The sequence below is a fragment of the Mixophyes fleayi genome, chromosome 8 (assembly GCF_038048845.1).
Source record: "Mixophyes fleayi isolate aMixFle1 chromosome 8, aMixFle1.hap1, whole genome shotgun sequence".
Lineage (NCBI taxonomy): Eukaryota > Metazoa > Chordata > Amphibia > Anura > Limnodynastidae > Mixophyes > Mixophyes fleayi.
The window spans coordinates 117,908,807-117,929,827 of NC_134409.1; the positions used below are offsets into that span (position 1 = coordinate 117,908,807).

A 21,021-nucleotide genomic window follows, 5' to 3' on the forward strand; every position below is an offset into this window, starting at 1 on the left:
TTAGAAAACAGATGAGCGATGAGACATACATGACTAGCCTGAAGCAAATAAAAACACATGTTCCGGCTGATTTCCATTTATACAGGACATGTTTTATTTATTTTTCCTAGGATGTGGAAGGCAATCCTGTGGATATCTTCACAAAGCCTAAACCAGACGGCACTTACGCCTGCTCATATAATCCGGCTAAGCCCATTAAACACACCGTTGCCGTTACATGGGGTGGTGTTGGTGTGCCCAAAAGTCCATTCAGGGTAAGTAAAAACTTTTATCCTTTTAATCACTAGATACCAAATGGTCTATAAAATGGTTATCATTTTTTACTTGATGTGAGGGGGTATTTTATTTTTTTGCCGAGCGGGGGTGGGTTGGTGAGAGGAGACTAAGAAATCCCCGAACTAGACATCCTGCTGCAGATCTACATTTGTGATTACGTCATCGTATAGATGTAACTTGTGTTTCATTTGCATTCAGAGAGCGTCTTGAACCCACTGATATGGAGACCTGCCTTAGATTGACTGATTACATGTTATTAGTGATTTTCTGCACTGATTATTTTGCAATAATGTCTTCTCATACAAACACGCTAAGATATTCAAATATAATGGACTTTTATATGGAGATACTTTGACTTATTTATGATCCAGCACCACAAATAAATAAAAAAATAAAGATTACTAAAAGCTGAAACTTCTTATGACGCTGCTCTTGGAAGTAGAGATTCCCAAAGTCTGTCTCTGTCTGTGTCTGTGTGTTAGGGAATTTAGACTGTAAGCTCCAATGGGGCAGGGACTGATGTGAGTGAGTTCTCTGTACAGCGCTGCAGAATTAGTGGCGCTATATAAATAAATGATGATGTGATCGCTAGCCAATCCAGAACTTGCATCTATGTTTAGTATATTGAAACGGAGTTGCACTATCCACCTTAAAATTTAATTAAAAATATAGCAACGGGAATGATATAAAATAAATAGATTTTTTTTTTATTTTTTTTAGGGCTCCTGTATCAATACAATAGAATATTAAAACGGGCATTCATTGATCTATAGTAGGCTGCAGATAAAGCCAATGATTAAACATTCAGTGGTACTTTAGACAGATTAATCTATTCTCTTTTTGCGTTTAGTCAATATACACAAAATCCACTCTAGCAATCGTTTGGGGTTGATATCTGAAACTTCAGAGGGGGGAATTCAGTTCACTGTGATGTGCTGCCGAACATCACCGGGACTGTTTGACTATGCGCCTTTCCGCGTACTACAGTACCCCAACAGCGGTTGGTGCGCACGTAAATCCGCGATGTTGCATTGCCGCGGAGTACCCCTCCTCCGCGAACTTTTTAAAGGCACATTGGGGAGAATTAAATCTGATCTTAAGAGTTCCATTGTATTAAACTGTATCAAGTGCACATTTATTATCCATAGAGAGATGAATACACAAATTGTGTAACTTATGGGAGGTTCACCCCAGCTCCAGATTTTAGTTTGGTCTCTTCGGTTGTCCCTCTTTTTAATGTTTGCCTTTATCTGGGACACCACCCCAATATATGCCATTTTAAAGTTTGTTCAATTTAAATTTCAATGATTATATTGATATGAGAGCCATAATAAAATAAAAAATGTCCATATGTTGTATCTGTCATTGCTGTCTCTTATTGAATATTGACCCAAAGGGGGAGATTCATTTGCCAGCGTTGTGGAGCGCAGATAAAGGGCCACACACATTGACGACAATTACAGTAGAAATCTCCGCTTGTTTTCTCTGAGGAAAAAACGAGCGGAGATTTCTGTAAAATCTCCGCCGTGATGTCTCTCGAGGGCATTCCTGGGTCACATCGCGGCTAATTGAATCCTCTCCACCCCCAAATTTTCAGTACTGGTGTCATGGGTTAACATGTACAAAAAATAGCAGCTTGAGCATTGCCGAGCACAGCCGTGTAATCTTATTGTTTCCCTGTCCACAACGTTTGTGATTTAGAAAGGCGATGTAGAGTGTTGTCACCTTAGTGATGTGACTGGTTTCCTTGTGAATTGAACGGCTGCACTCTGATGATGATTGGTTCCTTAAATGGCTTATTCAACTGTGGGCCTTAGAAGTGTGACCGTTTCTGTTCTGTGTGTTACCCAGGTGAACATCGGACAAGGCAGCCACCCGCAGAATGTCAAGGTTTTCGGCCCTGGTGTAGAGAAAACCGGTTTAAAGGCAAATGAGCCAACACACTTTATTGTAGACTGTACGGAGGCTGGAGAAGGTAATTAATCGGTTCATGATTTATAGCACTTTATAATATTATTTTTTTTCACCCCCCTTGCTGGATAAGGTAATGTCAGCTGTTAAATAACCTTATAAACACATTACATTGAGAAATTTCTGATTTTTGAAGTCCGATATGGTTTGTACAGGGCTCTTCTTGCCAAGAGTGGAAATATCACTTCCAAGTCTTAACAGTCGATTCATTCAAAAATTACAGAGTGGCGATTCCAAGAAAGCGTTTCACCATGTTTATCATTCGGCGGTGGGTGTGTCTGACATAAAATTACATTTTACAGCAGTAGAACAAAGCAGCAATCGGTATGGCCGTCCCATAGATGCAGATTTACTGAATATTTTAACATGGTCATAGATCACATTTAAAAAAAAAACAAAACAGATTTTTGATTGATTAGATTAGTAATGAATGATCAATTTACACATTATATTATGATTAGACTCTTTTCTTATGATCAGAATACACGTGCCTCAAAGAACTCACTTTTTCAGATAAAACTTTTTCTCCATTCCCAATTGTGTTACGGTTTGAGTCTACATCTGTTTTCAGTCTATTGCCAGCCACATATTTTAATTTTCTTAGGGTTTTTTTTTGTTGTTTTTTTTTTAAAATTTAAAAAAAAATAAAAAATTAGTTCTTAAAATCTGCTTTGAACATGTATGACCAGCTTTACAGTGTAGAAAGAGAATGAAAAAAGTAAGCTAAATGTTGTATATTCTGCATTTAATTTGGAATACTGAAATATCTTATTATTGAACTTTTTCTTAGAGGACTAATAACTGTGTGTTTTTCAGGCGATGTCAGTGTTGGGATTAAGTGTGATGGTCGTACGACGAGTGATGAAGAGGACATTGATTTTGATATCATCCCCAATGCCAATGACACGTTTACTGTGAAGTACATGCCCCCTGTAGCGGGACGGTACACCATTAAAGTGCTCTTTGCCGGAGAGGTAGGTGTCAATCAGGGCAAATTGTATGTCACATGACCTTTTTATACTGCATGCGTTACGTCCAATCAAAATAAGCAGCTTATAAGCAGGTAAATTTAGTTCAAACAATAGCAACCGGATGGCTAGTCTGCTTTAAGATTCTCTATACTGCTTTGATATATCACACTCCATGCATGAGGTCTAGTCTAATAATTTACATGACTTTGGAGCTGAACAGGTTTCTAGATTCCTCAACAGCAAAAAGTTTACATTTTGTACAGGTATATCTATTTTTAATTAGTAATTATTTAAATCATGTTCTACCATAAAGCATTAAAACAACTTTCAAAACTGGCCTGTATTATATATATTTATACATGTTCTAGTGGCTAATCAGGACTGAAATTATTTTAGATAGCATAACATTGTGTGGGGAATCATTTTCTTACGCACGGAGGACTTCCTGTCACTGCTCTTTAAAGGGCACTGCAGGCTGGCACCTTGGCTGACAAGCCAATAAAAAGACAATTGCTTGCACTCGGCTACACAGAAAACGTAGATAGAATGAATGTCCTGCATCTCCAGCTCTTTAAATGTTAAGGGAACTTTTACATATATATTCTGAATATTTTCCGCTTATATAGGATGATTTAGTGGTGATTTAATGCATACTCTCTATTAAAGAGAAATTAACATTGGACTTCTGTCTTAGGAAATTCCATCTAGTCCATTCAGACTCAAAGTCGACCCCTCTCATGATGCCGGCAAAGTGAAGGCAGAAGGTCCAGGGCTTAGTAAATCTGGTGAGTTTATCTGTAATGGGAAGTGGTTTTATGAAAAATATTGTGTTATTGGCATACTAAGGGGCATAGTCCATTACGTTTCCGGTCCGCGGGATCGCGCCGGAACGTGCCGCGAAGTTAATTCACTCCATAGGGTTGCGAACGAAACTCCACATTATTGCGATACCGTATTACCGTCAATACGGCGCAGGTAACGCGCGTTACCGCGGACCGGAAACATAATTGAATATGCCCCTACGAGTTTATGTGGGACCAGTGGCGGAACGATTATTGGTGCGGCAGGTGGCGTGTATCGGGGCCCATGGAGATAATGGGACCCGCTGCACAGCAGAGGGTCAAGGGCCCAGGTTCCCTCCTCCCCACCCCCCTGCTCTGGGGCCCACAGCTCGCTAGTTCCGCCTCTGTGTGGGACACTACAGAATGCTCCTCTCGGTCGACATTTCACCATGTATTGAATACACTTACAAAACACAACACTCAAGACCTACATCCATATATGAAGGAGGTGTGAGGCAATCTGCACAAGGGAGAGCAAATAACCCAACACTATTTCCAGTTTATATTAAGTCTGATAAATAATACCGATTAAAATCTGTTTACGATAATTACCCTTCTGACAGTCAATATATGTACCGTATTTCCCCATGTATAAGACGCACCTTTTCCCCCAAAATATGGGCTTTAAAAACTGGGTGCGTCTTATACAGTGGTATTGCTAATTCTGCCTTACCCTGTCTGATGCTTCCTCTGTCCGGTAAAGTCTTCTTTCTTCTGTCCGTTCTGATCCCGATGCTGGAAAGTCTCTTACCGTCCTCTTCCTGATGACCGGATGTGGGGCGTGAACCGCAGTTTGGACTTAGACTTCCGGTTTCTGCATTTGGCGTTTTGTCCAATCAGGACTTTGTCAAAGCCCTGATTGGACATCCGGTCATCAGGAAGAGGACAGTAAGCGACTTTCCAGCATCGGGATCACAACGGACAGAAGAAAGAAGACTTTACCGGACAGAGGAAGCATCAGACAGGGTAAGGCAGAATTAACAATAGGGTTAGAACTCCGTCTCTCCTCTCTGTAGTATCCGCTGCACAATTACCCTGAAAAAAACATTATCCTCAATTTTTTCACATGATTTATAGGTGCGTCTTATACTTGGGAGAGTCCTATACATGGGGAAATACGGTAATCTTCTCATTTATTCTTGTCTGAAACGGTGGGCGGGAGACAAATAAGTGTAAAAATAAAACTTCTAAATATGAAGATCCATTCAGTCAAGTTTTACAAAAGTTTTGTATATGTGGCTGGTCAACATTAACTGGTCAGTGGTTGACCATTGAGAAAGCAAACCCGTAGGACACTGAACATTCTGCATTCTTTCTGCGGGAATAAACAGGGAGTGTAAAATACTAACGTACCAGAGATATAGTGGTCTATAAACAGAATTGTGTGACAGACTGCAGGGGCTCAATTATTTATCTACCTATGTCATTTATTTTTACAGGTGTTGAAAATGGAAAGCCTACACATTTTACAGTCTTTACCAAAGGTGCCGGAAAAGCCCCGGTTGAGGTCGACTTCGATGGACCGTCGGCAGGAGATGCTGTGAAAGATTTTGAAATTATCGATAATTATGATTACTCCCACACTGTCCGATACACCCCGGTTCAACAGGTATCCATAAAATGCACAATGGGATGGATACGGATTCAGTAAAGTTAATTGAGAACATAAGCTTTAATCATTTTGCCGTAGCAAACACAAAAATGGGTACTTTCTAACCAGTTCTTTTTTTTGTCTCTCTAGTTTGGGTTTGTTCTTATGGTGATCCAGTCAAAAAGTGTTTTAAAGTTTAAATTAGAAAGGTATAATGAATTTAAATCACTAAAGTAAGTAGCAAATGCTTGTATTGGAGGATCCAGAGGCCACCAGAACGCTTTAATAGACTAATTGGTACAGGTGTATTTGGGTAATTTTCTCAAGCATGAAATATTTGCAGAGAAAAATTAGAACTGAATAATTGAAAACATATGCCAGTGTTCCTTTCTGAATTATTTATGTTTTATAATTACTGTATCTGCAAAGATAAACAAACTAGATCATTTCTAATTAACAACAGTCACTATTGAGTTGTAATGAGGATTGATGAGAAACATTTGGCCAATTGGTTAATATGAAAAAAAAAATACTTTAATAATTAAATACTACTTCAATGCGTGCGCTGGATCTACTGGTCTACCCAAAGGCTGTAACTGCTTAACTACACCACCCTCTTACTGCTTGGCCTTGTTGAAATGAGCCATGGAGGTGTCAAAACCCCGCCCTTTTGAGCTTTGATTGGTTAGTATGGGAAGTTCACAAGGGAGGGGCATCGACAACCACCTGGCCTGTCTCAAACAGGCCGACTGGTAAAGAGAGAGGAGCGCAATGATAATCAGCCTGAGATTGCAGATCATAGATCACTAACTGAGAAGGCAAATAATCGTATATACTAGATGTTTGCAGGCTGCAGAGGTAAAAGAACACCCGTTCTATTAACCAGATCAGTTCCTATAGTAGATGGGTAATTTCCTGTTCATTGCAATGGGAAGACCAACAATAAACTTCATACTACCTTCTGAAACATTTATGAAATAATTTGTCATAATGACAAGTTTAATGTTTTTCACCTGTTTAATCTGTAGTGGGATAAATGTAAGAGGGGAATTTTCCTACAGTTACTGGTAGAATATCATGGCTGGCTCTAAAGTGCCTCCTGGGAATAAATTGACAAAACTCTGACACAGCCTTGTTAGGAAGCATAATGCACTTGAAGATATATCGCCATGTGTTTTATGCACCATACAAACTTTATTATTTTACTTGAATTAAAGAGTATCTATTTCCTTGTCACAATCTCAATATTAATACTTCTTGGCCTTTTGGCTAAGATCAAGTGTATTTCTGTCCTGGGAGGTTATGGCGAGGCCCTCCCAAAACGGTCAGACTAACTTGATTCTCTGGCCAGCAGGCAGTAAGATAACCCAGGATGAAGTTAGCTGACCATCATCACCCTCGCTGTGCCAGATTAGGGCACATAGCAGGTTACTAACCATTGCGAACCGAGGGGGGTGGCTTTCCTAGTGCCTGGAAACCCCCTCCAAGCCTGGGGCACTGCATAATTGAGGTGGCTGGACCCTGCCCACGCTTCACACGGCTCTGCTTGAAAAGGGAGAGCTGTGTGCAACTAACAGTAGTCCACGCAGCATTGCCCATGTATATTATGGGGATAGGAAGAGTTGGAGAGCAGCCAAGCACCGTCTAAAATTATAGCCATGTCCCCATGCATGCTGGTCACACCCACTGGCGGCATGGTGTGGAAACCCCCTCTACAAATCCTGCCTTTGCCCCTGCTACCGACCATAAGACAGTCGCTAAGTCACCACAGCACTCATGTATTTTTCTTGTTGGTCACTGCGCTCTAGATCTTGGATCTTGGATGGCAGGGTACAGGCGCCCTTATGGGCTCTAATTCCCAAGATCTAGGGGTATGTGTGGCCATGACATTCCCAGCCCCCCTAAACCTGAAGATGTCCCCTCCATTGTGGGTGGGGATTCTGGTGGAACCTTGGGCAATAAGGACCCCCTCTAGCCTAGTGGCAACCTTTTCCCCCTTACGGGACCTTTTATGGAGTCCAGGAGAACTCTCCTAAATTCTGGAGTCTCCTGGACATTCCGGGAGAATAGGCAAGAATGGTATGAAGCCCTTTGTGAATGTATATGCTGTGATCGTATAAATACTGGATAGCCCATAAAATAACTCCCTCCACTATGCCTGAGCAATGGGTACACTACCATGTTTGTACTTTTTGTCCTGAGAGTGAGCAGTTGAGATTATGTTAAGATATTTCATTACGGAAACAAATGCTGATTTATTTCTTTGGCCGCAACCAAGGTAGTTGATTTTATTTCTTAAATTAGTCTATTGAGAGGAAAGTGTTGGCAATACTCTGCTGTTTTCAACCCTGCCGACTTCTAGCACTCAAAGCAAATTGTATGCTGTACAAAACAGCAACTCTGCTGATAAAAGGTCTTGGGATGTGTTCAGTTTCTCTGATTTAACCCCAAATGTGAAAAAATATTATCAGTACAGATAGCTGCTAGACAAATTGTGTAATCTTGTTTGCGTTCGTTACCCAATGTAAGTGATCTGGTTATTTCTAATGACACATTACATGGTGGGAATATAATATCACAGCTCTGTTCTTCTTAATTATAGCTCAATTAAAGAGGTGTCTGTTGCTTTTTTTCATACATAAAACATTGAACTGGAGAGCAATGGCTGGAAAATGTATCTGGCAACTTACAATTGGGTTGTTTCAGCAGTGTATATATTCAAGCTCATTGGCAGCCTTGGAGACATTCGTAGAACATGTAGTATGCGCGCCAACCCATACAAAATAAGCTTGTTATGTTGTCCTTGTGCCAGTAATTTGTAAGAGGACTCTAAGAAATTCAATTTGTGGGCTGCTGTTGTCTTCGGGCCTGGCTGATATAATTCTGAAAATAAATGTTATGGCTGTTTTTAAAATGTTCCTGTAGGACAAGATTATCTTCTCTAGATCCAGCCATAAACACTTGTGGCATTAAGGAATTTTAATGTAAAAGATTTTTATTTTTTTTGGGTGGGGGTTTTGATCATGCTAGTTAGTGTTAGTGTTCATTAAGTTAGTGGTTTTTTTTGCTTTTTGATCTTCACATGAATCCTTTTGTATAGTTGTTTGTTTTTCAAGACTGTATTTACATTTTATGGCTCCAAACCAAGAAAGTGGTATTAGTGGCGCTATATAAATAGCTGATGATGGGACGCGTTTTATGAAAATTCTGTACAGGTAACTGAACGGTTTAGAAGACGAAAACTCGGCATGGGTTGCATTGTGTTGAAGCACTTTTTTTTTTTTTTTTTTTTTTTGCATAGATTCCTTTGCACCAGTTTTCATTAAAGTTGTGACTGTATTTTTTGAATTGTCGTCTTTGAATTAAATTTATTACGAAACTGAACATACTGCACACAGATCCTCAAATCTCTCAATCTGTTCTCTCTCCTTGTTTCATTCACCAGAAATCCAGACTTATCTTGTCGGGAAATAAACAGTTTTTTAAAACTATATTTTCTAGGGCAAAATGAAAGTAGAGGTGAATTATGGAGGGGATCCTATTCCAAAAAGCCCTTTTACTGTGGGGGTGGCGGCTCCTTTGGACCTCAGCAAGATCAAGATCAATGGACTAGATAGTAGTAAGTTCATCTTAAGAAACCTAAACATTGATTAGAGCCATTTCCCCCAACCAAACACAAAGTTCCTAGGCAGAAAGTTTTAGTTTCTGTTAAACATCTTTTTTGGTTCTTGTAGGAGTGGAAGTTGGTAAAGACCAGGAGTTCTCAGTGGACACAAAAGGCGCTGGTGGACAAGGAAAACTGGATGTGAAAGTTACCAGTCCCAGCAGGAAATCTGTTCCTTGTTTAGTGGAACCAGTTCCTGGTAAAGAGTCCAGCTCTGTGAAATATATCCCCAAAGAGGAAGGTGTGTACGATGTAGATGTCAATTATGATGGTAACCCAGTGCCAGGAAGTCCTTACACCGTGGAAGCCACCTTACCTCCTGATCCTACCAAGGTAACCCAGATCCTCTACATGTCTTTCTGTCTTGGATATCTTCAGTGGTGGACACACTGATGTAGATGTTATCAGCTAATAAAGCATACTTACCTACTTTTGACAGGCTCCCTCCGGGAGATCACTGAAGAGGGGTGTGAAGGGAGGGCGGAAGGGGGCATGGCTTCACAATTCACGTAATTTGAGCCCTGCCCCCCAGTGATGTATGCCTGTTTGGGGTCTTTGTACAGTGGTAAAAAGACCCAAAGCAAGCATTACGTCTCTGGGGGCGGTACCAAATTGACGCGAATCGCGACGGGCTGCCCCCCTTCCGCCCATACACCCCTCCATGCCGACAGATGCGGGAGAATTGCCAGCTCTCCCGGAATTCGAGTCTCCCGGACATTCCGGGAGAGTTGGCATGTATGTAATAAAGTGCCAAGTTGTCATTTTGAGAAGCCTGAAAGGGTGCACCTCCATTGAGATTTATTAAAATTCGGGTATCCTCCGTAAATGTTGATGCCTCTGTGGTTACTTGACCGTCTGGGAGACTTGTCCATCCTTGTGACGATCAGACATAGGTCATCTGTAAGAACAGGCAGACCGTGCACTCCATCCAAACAGACTATATTGTTGATAGGCTTAGTCCTAATCAATTAAATATGGGTCACATTTCACATTGTGTTTAAACTGTAGATAGCTGCTTAATCAAAGTAATGTTTGCATTTTCACCAATATTTAATGGTAAAGGATAAACCTTTTTAATAGATTTTTCTTTACTAAAATTACTGCCTTGAAAAGGGGCCTCTATTTCCCGTTTGATTATTTGGGTATTTTTTTTATCATTTTGAGTTTTTTATTTTTTTTATTTCTTCATTAACCTGATCTTTGGCCTCTCTTCATGCTTTAGTACAACCCATGATGGCTGTAAGAATCAATGACTAAATATGTAGCGAATAAACCAAGATTTTGGTTGTGAAACATTCCATAAAACTGAATGTTTTTACCCCCTTCAGGTTAAAGCTTTTGGACCGGGCCTGAAAGGAGGACTTGTTGGGAAACCTGCAGAATTTACCATTGACACTAAAGGAGCAGGCACTGGAGGTTTGGGCCTAACTGTTGAAGGTCCCTGTGAAGCCAAAATTGAATGCTCCGATAATGGCGATGGCACGTGTTCCGTCTCCTATCTACCGACCACACCTGGAGAATACTTTGTGAACATCCTTTTTGAAGAGACTCATATTCCAGGTTCACCATACCAAGCTGACATTGAAATGCCCTTCGACGCCACCAAAGTCATTGCCACAGGCCCTGGCTTGGAGCATGGCAAAGTAGGGGAAGCTGGTTTGGTTCATGTGGACTGTTCACAGGCAGGACCTGGAGTCCTGACAATGGAAGCGGTGTCTGATTCTGGTTCCAAATCGGAGGTTTACATCCAAGATAACAGTGATGGAACCCATTCTATCACCTATGTCCCATTGTTTGCTGGCATGTATACATTGTCTATGAAATATGGAGGTGAACAAGTGCCAAAATTTCCTTCCAGGGTTAAGATTGACCCTTCGGTGGACACCAGTAAAATCAAAGTGTTTGGACCTGGGGTCGAACCGGATGGTAAGATAATCTCCTACATACTACTTGGCTATATGTTTTTGAGCGTAAGCTTTAAAGGACACATAGTATAAGATTTAAACTCATCATATATTAGTAGTGTGTATATTACTGTGATAAATAACATTTGAACTAACTGTGTTGTAACTTAATATCTCTAAATTCCATCTGTTTTAGATGGGCAATGATTGGTGCGGTAGTGTACGAAGGGGTAGATTTATCAACTCTTCTAAAAAGCAAAAAGTGGAGGTGTTGCCCATAGCAACCAATCATATTTTAGCTATCATTTTGTACAATCTACTAGATCAATGGTGGACAACTGGTGGCCGACAACCTCACACCTGTGGCCCCCCCAGCTTTTTGCTCGGACTTCCATATTCATGGGTGCAGCTGTGTTGAATGACTAGCTAGAGGCAGGCTCGGCTCAGTGCATAATCTTCCTAATGAATGTCTCGCCACACGCAAAAATAAAAATTAAATTGCAAAATGATCATTACATCCCCAAATGCCGCTCAGACCCGCACATGACGCAAAATACTCCCACGTGCCCTGAAGTCTCACATGTACTCCTTACTTGTCCCTCGGAACCCCCCTTTCAAATGCTCTGCCCCACTATTTAACTACTAATTAACAATTTACCACTAATTAACCATTAATTACCACTACACCATAAAGTTGCCTTGTCAGTCGGGAAGATTCACGTATTTCCTGATGAGGGAGGAAGGATGTTGATCATGCTGCTCTCTGTAATCTTATGCTCTACCTTGATCTGCAGTCTGGACTTTGTCCTGTCTGTGGTTACACGATGCACTGAGCTGAGGTTTCCTCTGATGCACACAACGCATGGAAGGCAGAGCAACGAGCTGGGGGGCCCCCGGGCCGCCTCTTGCCCACCACTGGCCTAAAGACTACAGGCCGCCGCGATTGGCTTGCAGTCCATTAGGTAAAATGCTTTGTATCTATTGATTTATGAACACACACACACACACACACACTGTGGCATGATCAGTAATGACACAGCAAATTTAAAAAGCCGTGATCAAATTCTTTTCTTTGATAAGATATCCTATTATCTGCTTTCAAAGTATAGATTTATTTATGCGAATGTTTTTAAAGTCAAACAGATTAATCATTTGTGCAATCAGAACACACTTGGGTATCTTTATACGTATATTTTACAGCTGGAGGTGCCCATTCTGTGCTGCAGTGACTCACCTACTAACACACCAGCCACGTGATACTTTTTCTTTTACAACAATGTTAAATATGGAAAGATAGACTGAAAAAAGATTGAATACAAAATAAAAAGTCAACATTAGAAATTATTTTCAGTTGCCTTATACAGATATGCTCCAGCTCGCACAGCTTTGAGTAAAGTGCTGTCTCCTACATGTATGGGGCTCTGGGGCAACCTAGTTGGGTTTGTTTTTTTTATGACCGGTCCTCTTCAAAATATAGCTTGCTTGTTCTCTATTTAGGAATTCCTTGGGAATCCCAATTGTTAATACCTGAGGAATAGGTGTGCCTCTAACATTTTTGTTCCCTTTTTGCTACTCTAATAATCATACCCTTAAGTGTAAAGCTTGAAGGCTTTGGAGAAGAATATGGTTCAGAACGAACACTGTAATCACAAAGAGTCACACTATACAGAAGCAATCCCCGAGCACACCAGTCACATGACTTCAAATGTGGTTTTAGGCAGAGACTTTGGAGCATCCCTGTTAGCGCACTATTTCATCACACAATCACCCCTCCTTCCTCTGTTAGTATGTACATGAAGCGAGGGCTCTGAGTCAGAGATCAGGTCTCCTCAGGAGTGAACTCGAGTGCTGAAATTCCAGCTGAGAGACTATGTGGCCATATAACTGTCCCAACAGGGAAATTTAGCAAAGGGAAGACTGCGTTTTTTAGAGAACATCCTGAACAATGTTTCATATTCCTGTTAAATGGGTGTGTATCTTGCTGCTTTAAAAAAAATAATTAAATGCCATTTAAAAATCTGAAGCATTGCAACTTTAAAAGGTTTTCGCAACATTTTGATTGTTTTATGATAAACAGCTTGGTGTGATACTGTATTAATGTGGGATGGAACTGTCATTGTGCAGGTGTTTTTAGAGAAGCTACAGCAAATTTTACTGTGGATGCCCGGTCTCTGACCCGAACGGGAGGAAACCACATCAAAACCAAAATCACAAATCCCTCTGGGGCATCCACAGATTGTCTGCTCAAAGATCACGGCGATGGGACGTATGATGTGGAGTACACGCCTTTTGAAAAAGGTAACCTGCTACAGCACAGACTATGGAGTAGATTAAAATGACTGGGTGGATTTTGCAAGTAAAATATGCCTGCTATAGAACGTCTTTATAGGAGTTAGCCATAGCAACAGAAGTAGAAGCCGTAGCAGCCAGCATCTGGCCCAAGAGCCCTGGGTACTCTCCTGTATGTTATAGAGAAACTAACAAAACATAAACTTTTGCTCTCCTGCGCTGTGAGAACAAAACACACAGAAAGAAATTACTTTAATTGATCAGTAACTCTGACAAACTCAGGGTTGATGCCAAATCCCCCATCTACTTTTGGATTGTTTTAACATTTTGCTTTTTTCTGATTATTTTTTTATATATATATATATATATATATATATGTGTATATGTGTGTGTATGTGTGTGTGTGTTTTATAATGTATTACATTTTCTATTTTCAAGCCAGTCCCAGTTTTCACAAATGATTTCTGCCATATGATAGTCCATTACTGATTTTCTGGCTTATATAAAGAGCTTTTTAGTCCTTTTTTTTTTTTTTTTTTTTTTTTTTTTTTTGCTCCTGTGTGTTATGCAGACTCTCAGGGGCTTTTGTTGGGGGCAAAAGAGTCATGGGGCAGATTTTGGAGGGCTCCGAGAAAGGGAGGCATTGCATGTGAAATATTCATAGACAAAGTATGTGTGTTGTTTTTGTGTGCCAAAACCTGGCTTCTATTTTCTGGGGCCCCAGGGCACTTGTATAGACCATTGATGTCAGCCTTCAGTATATTAAAACCTATTCTTTTGAAACCATTTAAAAATTATAACCCCAGGACCCAAGTGATTGGTGGCCCAATGTCCTTTTCAGTTGCAGACTACGTAACCCCTCCTGAAATGTGAAATATGAGCCCACATATTACTCAGAAGCTGGTTGAGTGTAGAACACATTCAAATATATAATATAATGTGTGTGTGTGTGTGTGTGTTTTAAAGTCATTTCTATTAGTTTTTACTTTTAGTGCAGTGACCCCAAACCACAATATATTCTAATCCCAGTTCTGTTTTTTATCCTTCACTTTGTGGTTACAGAAATATGTCTGTGAAATAGGAAACCACAACAGAGAGAGGACAAGGAAGAGAAGGCATAGGTTTCAGAACATTTATATTTAATTTTCATTTGAGTTATGTTAACAGACTCTATTTTTAGGGTTAAATGCCCAACTTAAAAACTCTGCGTTACAGCTGTGTCTGTAGGCGTTGGCCTTATTATGGCCCACATCTATAATATCCTATCATTGTCTTAAGGTGTCCATACTGTGAAGGTGACTTATGATGATGAACCTGTTCCTAAAAGTCCATTTAAGGTGGGAGTGACAGAGGGCTGTTTCCCGTCTCGTGTAAAAGCACAGGGTCCCGGGCTCCTGGAGGCTCTCACAAACAAACCCAATGCCTTTTCTGTCATTACACGGTAAGAAATGATCAACCTCTTCTTAACGATGCTAAAATGGGGGGGGGAAATGAGCTTAAAACACATTTTAAATATGATGTACTCCCTAATGTATTGTTGCTTTCCATCTTTTAGCTTCAGAAACTCCAACATGCTTTACAAAAATAAGCTTAGATTGGGTCTCCCAGATGTTATTTACACAATAATTTTTTCACTGCTGTTATTGCTATGTTAGGACGTGAACCACTCTGTAGTTCCTCTCTTATCCTGTGGGTGTCGCTCTTCCTACTGCTGTTTCTGGGCATTTTTTTTTTTATTTGGAGACCTCAATACCAAAAGAGAATAGTACATGCCCGAATGTTTGCAAATAGTAAATTATATTTGTTAGAAGAGTGCAGCAATTTTTTATTTATTTTTTAAATCTGTTTATTTTTGACAACAGGAACATAAAGTGAAAAACAAATGGCATTAGATATTTGACTTCTAAATAAAAATGACATTATTGCATATAATTTTTATAGCTAGAAAATAGAGTTTATACATATGCTACTAAATATATTCGAAGAGTAGAAAGCATGTTCCAAAATAACTTATTACAATAGTGAAATACAGTAAACTGGCGTCTGATGGGCCCGGGCAATGCCTGGATCTGAATCTAATCCTGGAATCCAGGCTGGAAAAAGTACAATGTTGGATTTTTCTGTATAAATGTAGTAAAGGGGAAGGAAGAAGTGTGCAGCAAATTTTTATTTATTTATTTTTTAATACATAACTTATCGCTAACTGCCTAATAAAACATGATTCGTATCGGTCCCGCATGTTATGCCTCTTTTCCATGCATTTTGTTGGTCTTAGGAAAGCTGTTTATTGTACTGTGTTTTTCTCTGTACAGTCTATATTGAATTAATCATTCCAATTGCATTAATGGACAATTTTAGATTCAATACTCTGAGTCTAGCTTGCAATAGGATGATCATATTATATTTGGAGAAATAGCCTATTAAACTCTCAGTGAACCGAGTGGTTTATGCTGGGGCAACAAATGTTGCGTTAAAACTATTTTGCTATAATGACTTTTTAAATGTCTTCTTGCAGAGGTGCTGGAATTGGTGGTCTGGGGATTACGGTTGAGGGTCCATCAGAATCCAAAATGTCTTGTAAGGACAATAAGGATGGAAGCTGCAGTGTTGAATACATCCCTTATGCTCCAGGAGAGTATGATGTGAATATTACATATGACGCGGAGCATATTCCAGGTACAATAAGAGCTGGGTGCTATATTTAGCATAGTCCATCTTGCTATAAATAGAAAAAGAATATATTTTAATATATAAATGATGAACTCTGTGTTAACTTAATAAAGGGCAGTGTCTATGGTCTAAGCTGCAGTTATGTTTTATGATGGCTATATTACTGTCATTTTATATCTAATTTAAATATGGAGCAATGTCAAAATAATTTAATTTGCTGTGTGTGGTTTTCCCCTTGGCATATAATTATTTCTTTTTCTATGTTTTTTTTTTTATAACATCAATCATTTTTATTTAGAATTGTAGTGGTTATGGGGGGAAGGGTACAGAATAAAAAGGGAGGTGGGGGTGTACATAGTGGGGTGCAGACATGACAGTGCATACCTGGCCACATAATTATTGTATGTCTTGATGTACAGAGGATGTTTTTTCCTTGCTAGTATAAAATGGTCTATTTCAGGCATGTATATTTGATTTAAATCTTTTTTCTCCAAATCCTTTGGCTAACATTGATAAAGGGGTATTAAGGGTCCAGGCAGGAGTTTGGCACTTAACATTCTCTTCCCCAAATCTGGAATTTCTCCCTCTTCTATATCCCCAGCCTGCAGGGAACTCCTTTATTTTATTTCTAACCCAGTCCCGCAGGAGAGAATAGACGGAACGAAAGAATTAAGAATAAACAATAGGTTCATTTTTCATTAAGAAAAATAAACTTATTGTTTATTGTTTTTTATTTGTTTTTTAAACGCACTTAATACGGTCATACGAACATCCATATTCGGCTAGAAGGGACACTTTGCATATACGGCCAGTGGCGGATCCGGGGGGGGCGATCGCCCCCCCCCTAGCAGGGGCTTGCTGCCGGCGGCTGCACACTGTGCAGGTCCGTTAGACAGTGATAATGTGCTGCCCGGCTGCTCTGATTGTGTTTTAAACGCAATCAGAGCAGCGGGACAGCACATTATCACTGCCTAACGGACCTGCACATACTGTGCAGCCGCCGGCAGCCTTAGAAGTTAGAAAGGGGGTGGGGCTTAAATCCCCCCGCCCCCTATATCGCCCGGGGTAGAAAAAAATTCTAGATCCGCCCCTGTATATGGCTGATACCATAAAACACACTGCTGGATATGCACAATACATATGTGGAATATAAAGTCCAATCGCACATAAAGTACTCAGTTATTGTCACCTGTTAATATAAGCATGGAAAAATGTTCTTCCATTTTTTTTTTTTTTTCATCCAGGAAATACATTTAAAATGATGGTAATGCCTACTGTACATATAATGCATTTTTATGGTTCATCTTTAATGCAAACACATGTTCTAGCATACATACGCATCCGTCATCACTATCGATGGGCACTTACACCTGCCATATAGGCTGGACATGTGAAACCCCCCTCCCCCCCAATCCTACCATGAAATCGTAGACTATCGGAAGGGCCCTTTTGCGTTAAAAGATGAATCGGATGTATTTGCTTGCACCGGTGTATGGTCACAGAGCAATTTTGACCTGAAGAGAGATCTAACAATTTTAAATGTTCAGTTTAGTTGTCCAAGGTTTTCTAATGCATTGCAGAAGAGGTTGAATTGTACTTTTTATTCTTTTCCTTTTGACAACTGTTATTTATTTACCTTTTTCTTTTCACCCCTTTTGTGAAAGTCCACACAACAGCAAGTCCCAGAATACCAACCATTACCAAATCTCAGCTTTGCAGTGCTAATGCTGATTGATGGGCCAAGAGAAAGAACGGTTCTGGCATGTAACACTGGGCGGTTGTTTCATATAAGCAGCCACTCTCTACCGCCACCACCATTGTAGTGTCTTGAACATCTAGGATAGGTTTGGTGGGTTAGCCATCGCTCCATTACAGTCATGACCGGTCCTCCTGGGACTTCACGTTCCACAAGCTGGAGAGCTGCAGGTTGTCCGAGCCTGACCTAGATTATACCCTTTAGTTACACCTAGACTGACCACTTAAGACCTGACTTTTTGATGCAATAGCGGATTTTAGAAAATGTATTACATGAAGTGTTCTTCTCATGGCCTGAACTTGAGCCTTGTTAAATATTGATTGTTAGATGAACAGCAAAAATCCAGCTAAGAAAAGAGTTGAGTGGGGAAAGCCATGACTAATATAAATGTCTTTCTTTTTGTCATATTATAGGAAGTCCATTCAAGGTCCCTGTAAAAGATGTTGTAGATCCCAGCAAGGTGAAGGTAGCTGGCAGTGGGCTGGGGAATGCCGTTCGAGCCAAAAGTCCTCAACAGTTTACGGTAGACACCAGCAAAGCTGGAATCGCTCCTCTTAACGTGATGGTGACTGGGCCAAGAGGTAAGGCTCCCCCTACGTACCTGAGTAATCACAAACTGATGGACAGGGGCAGATAACTCCGTGAATGCTCGTTCTTCCAATACAGTTGGTATAATGTCTAACACTAGCGTTGTAAAGCCATTCGAGATCTTGCGAGTTTTTATTGGAGATCTTGTAATATAAGTTGGTTATATACATTTTGTTTCATGTGTTCTTCACGTCTTTTCATGCATCAATTTTAGGGAGTCTCACTTTATTACTCTGAGCTTCTGGTAGACTCTGCGGCCTCCAGTGTCTCCGGCTTCCCACTTGTCTCCATTTACCTTCATCACATTATGACACCTGTCCTGGTCACATGCAGCCCTGTTCTCCCTTAGGCTTGGTACACACTATACAGAATTTCTTCCCGATACGATATCCTTATCTATTTTACCAACAAAAAAGAAGTCCCGATCAGAGCGCGATTCATGCGTACACACTAAACACATTTTCCACGATTTACCATCGTTGAACGAGATTTTTAGTCCGGTTTAAAAAATCAAATGACAGAATCGTTCGTCACTACAGTGTACACATTAATACGATATCTGGCCTAACAGTCATTTAGCGTGTCATTGGCCTGATAACCTGCTGAAAACACTGTAATATGTACCCAGCCTATCTCATACTCTAGTGTACAGGCCACTACTTCCACAAGATCAGCCCATCTCTCTCCTGAAACTTGTGCTGTTGTGAGGATTCTGCTGACTTGATTTGCTAGACCACTACAAAATTGGGGACACATAGGTGTGCATGAGATGAAGTTTGATAACAGGTGTTTCAGCACTAGTCAAACTCTTTAACATACAGTCTCAGAAGACATAACTGTAAACCCTTTTGATCAAAAATATATCATACATACAACATAATATACCTCTCAAGTCAACATAAACAAATGTAAAACCATGCTTTGCCTGTAATAAACATACATGTAAAAATTAATTGTTATAAGTCCAGTAATACAATATAGCGCACGCCTTGGTGGGAACAAAATAATACTGTAGAACTCAGGAGCTAGTCAGTCAAACCCATAAGCCATGAAGACCCCTTAAGGAGCCAGAGAAGATTTGGGAGTTCATTTCAATGCATGCAAAAGACGGCCATCGGTTGAAATTTAGGCGTATTGGCTAGCTGGGTCCTGGGATTTGTGCAGGTCTGGAAGATGCTATTCAAAGGTGTAAATATATTGTCGCTACAGCGATTACATTTGAATTATGGCTGCATAATGTAGTTTGTTAATTACTGACGCAATTATTTGACAATCCAGAAGGGATGTAGCCCTAAGATGAAAGATGGTTTATGCCAGGCCTGTCCAACCTGCGGCCCTCCAGGTGTTGTGAAACTACAAGCCCCAGCATGCTTTGCTGGTAGACAACCAGCTGATAGCTGGAAGGGCATGCTGGGACTTGTAGTTTCACAACACCTGGAGGGTCACAGGTTGGACAGTCCTGGTCTATGCTCTCTCACACAGAACAGGACGTCTGCTAAGTTAAATGTATTAACAAACTTTAGTCTTTGTTATTTTTTTAAAGTTGTTTTCCACTTATGATGTCTGCATAATGAATTTATAATATAGCACATATTATTTTATTTAGGTTTGTTTACAGGAGTTTGAAAGCCGGAAAGGTCTTTTGTATGATGATTTAGTGTTGAAATATCCATTACCTATAAGTAGGTGTTTTGTTTTAGATATATGTGGGCTTGAAAAAGGTTTGTTGATTGAAACGTCGTCTATGTTTTCACCAATCCCACCAACTTCTCATGTTACGCTTGGGTGCTGCTTGCTGGTGGATCATTGCAGATCCTAATTTTAGTGTGCACCCTTTACTTGTTGAGATGAGTGTTGAGATGAGCGTAGTGTAAACAGCCTTATTAAGACATCCTCATCAGATGTGAAAGTCAGGTCAAGCGAGTTAATAATTGTATCAACAACTTTTTATTAACAAAATTCTGTTCATACCTGATATAGCTATATTCACTCATTCATCCTATTGGGGGGACACTGCTTAACCATAGAGGCACTGTACAAGGGTAAGGGCACTAACTCCACACTAAAACGTGTTTGGATTTTATTCCTCCCTCTCTATTCCTTTCCAACGTAATTCTTCCATTTTTATTTTAGCTTCTAAAAAGGATGCCTTCGAGACTGTTAGGCAGCAGTTGGCATTTTTCACTTCCCCATGGTTAGCCAGGATGAATAAGAAAAGAAGATTTTTGGGCTTACTGTAAATTCCATAGCACTGAGTCCATTTGGATGGACACAATGTTTCCTCCCATTTTGCTCTTTGCTTAGTTGTACGGTTGAGTGTTGTCACTGGATTGTTAATTAATTGACCACTGTGGTATTATGTTGGAGGAGCATAGAGGTGGAGGATTAAAGTCCAAACAAGTTTTGTTGTAGACTTATTTCCGCTGCTTCTACACAGTGCCCTCTATACTCCACGGTTAAGCAGTGTCAGTGAAATGGTTTTTACGGTAAGCACATCTG

General features: G+C 40.2%; 1 protein-coding gene across 3 annotated transcripts in view; it reads left to right on the forward strand.

Annotated features, from left to right (window-relative positions):
* Nucleotides 1–21,021, forward strand: part of FLNB (filamin B) — a 157,174-nt gene that overhangs the window by 99,007 nt on the left and 37,146 nt on the right. For all 3 annotated transcript variants that reach the window (XM_075183278.1, XM_075183276.1, XM_075183277.1), the window contains exons 14-25: nt 111–254; nt 2,128–2,251; nt 3,064–3,221; nt 3,913–4,003; nt 5,500–5,669; nt 9,153–9,270; nt 9,386–9,648; nt 10,644–11,241; nt 13,344–13,517; nt 14,787–14,949; nt 16,024–16,184; nt 18,348–18,515. In XM_075183278.1, coding sequence (XP_075039379.1) covers nt 111–254; nt 2,128–2,251; nt 3,064–3,221; nt 3,913–4,003; nt 5,500–5,669; nt 9,153–9,270; nt 9,386–9,648; nt 10,644–11,241; nt 13,344–13,517; nt 14,787–14,949; nt 16,024–16,184; nt 18,348–18,515 — 2,332 coding nt within the window. The remainder of the gene's footprint in view (nt 1–110; nt 255–2,127; nt 2,252–3,063; nt 3,222–3,912; nt 4,004–5,499; nt 5,670–9,152; nt 9,271–9,385; nt 9,649–10,643; nt 11,242–13,343; nt 13,518–14,786; nt 14,950–16,023; nt 16,185–18,347; nt 18,516–21,021) is intronic.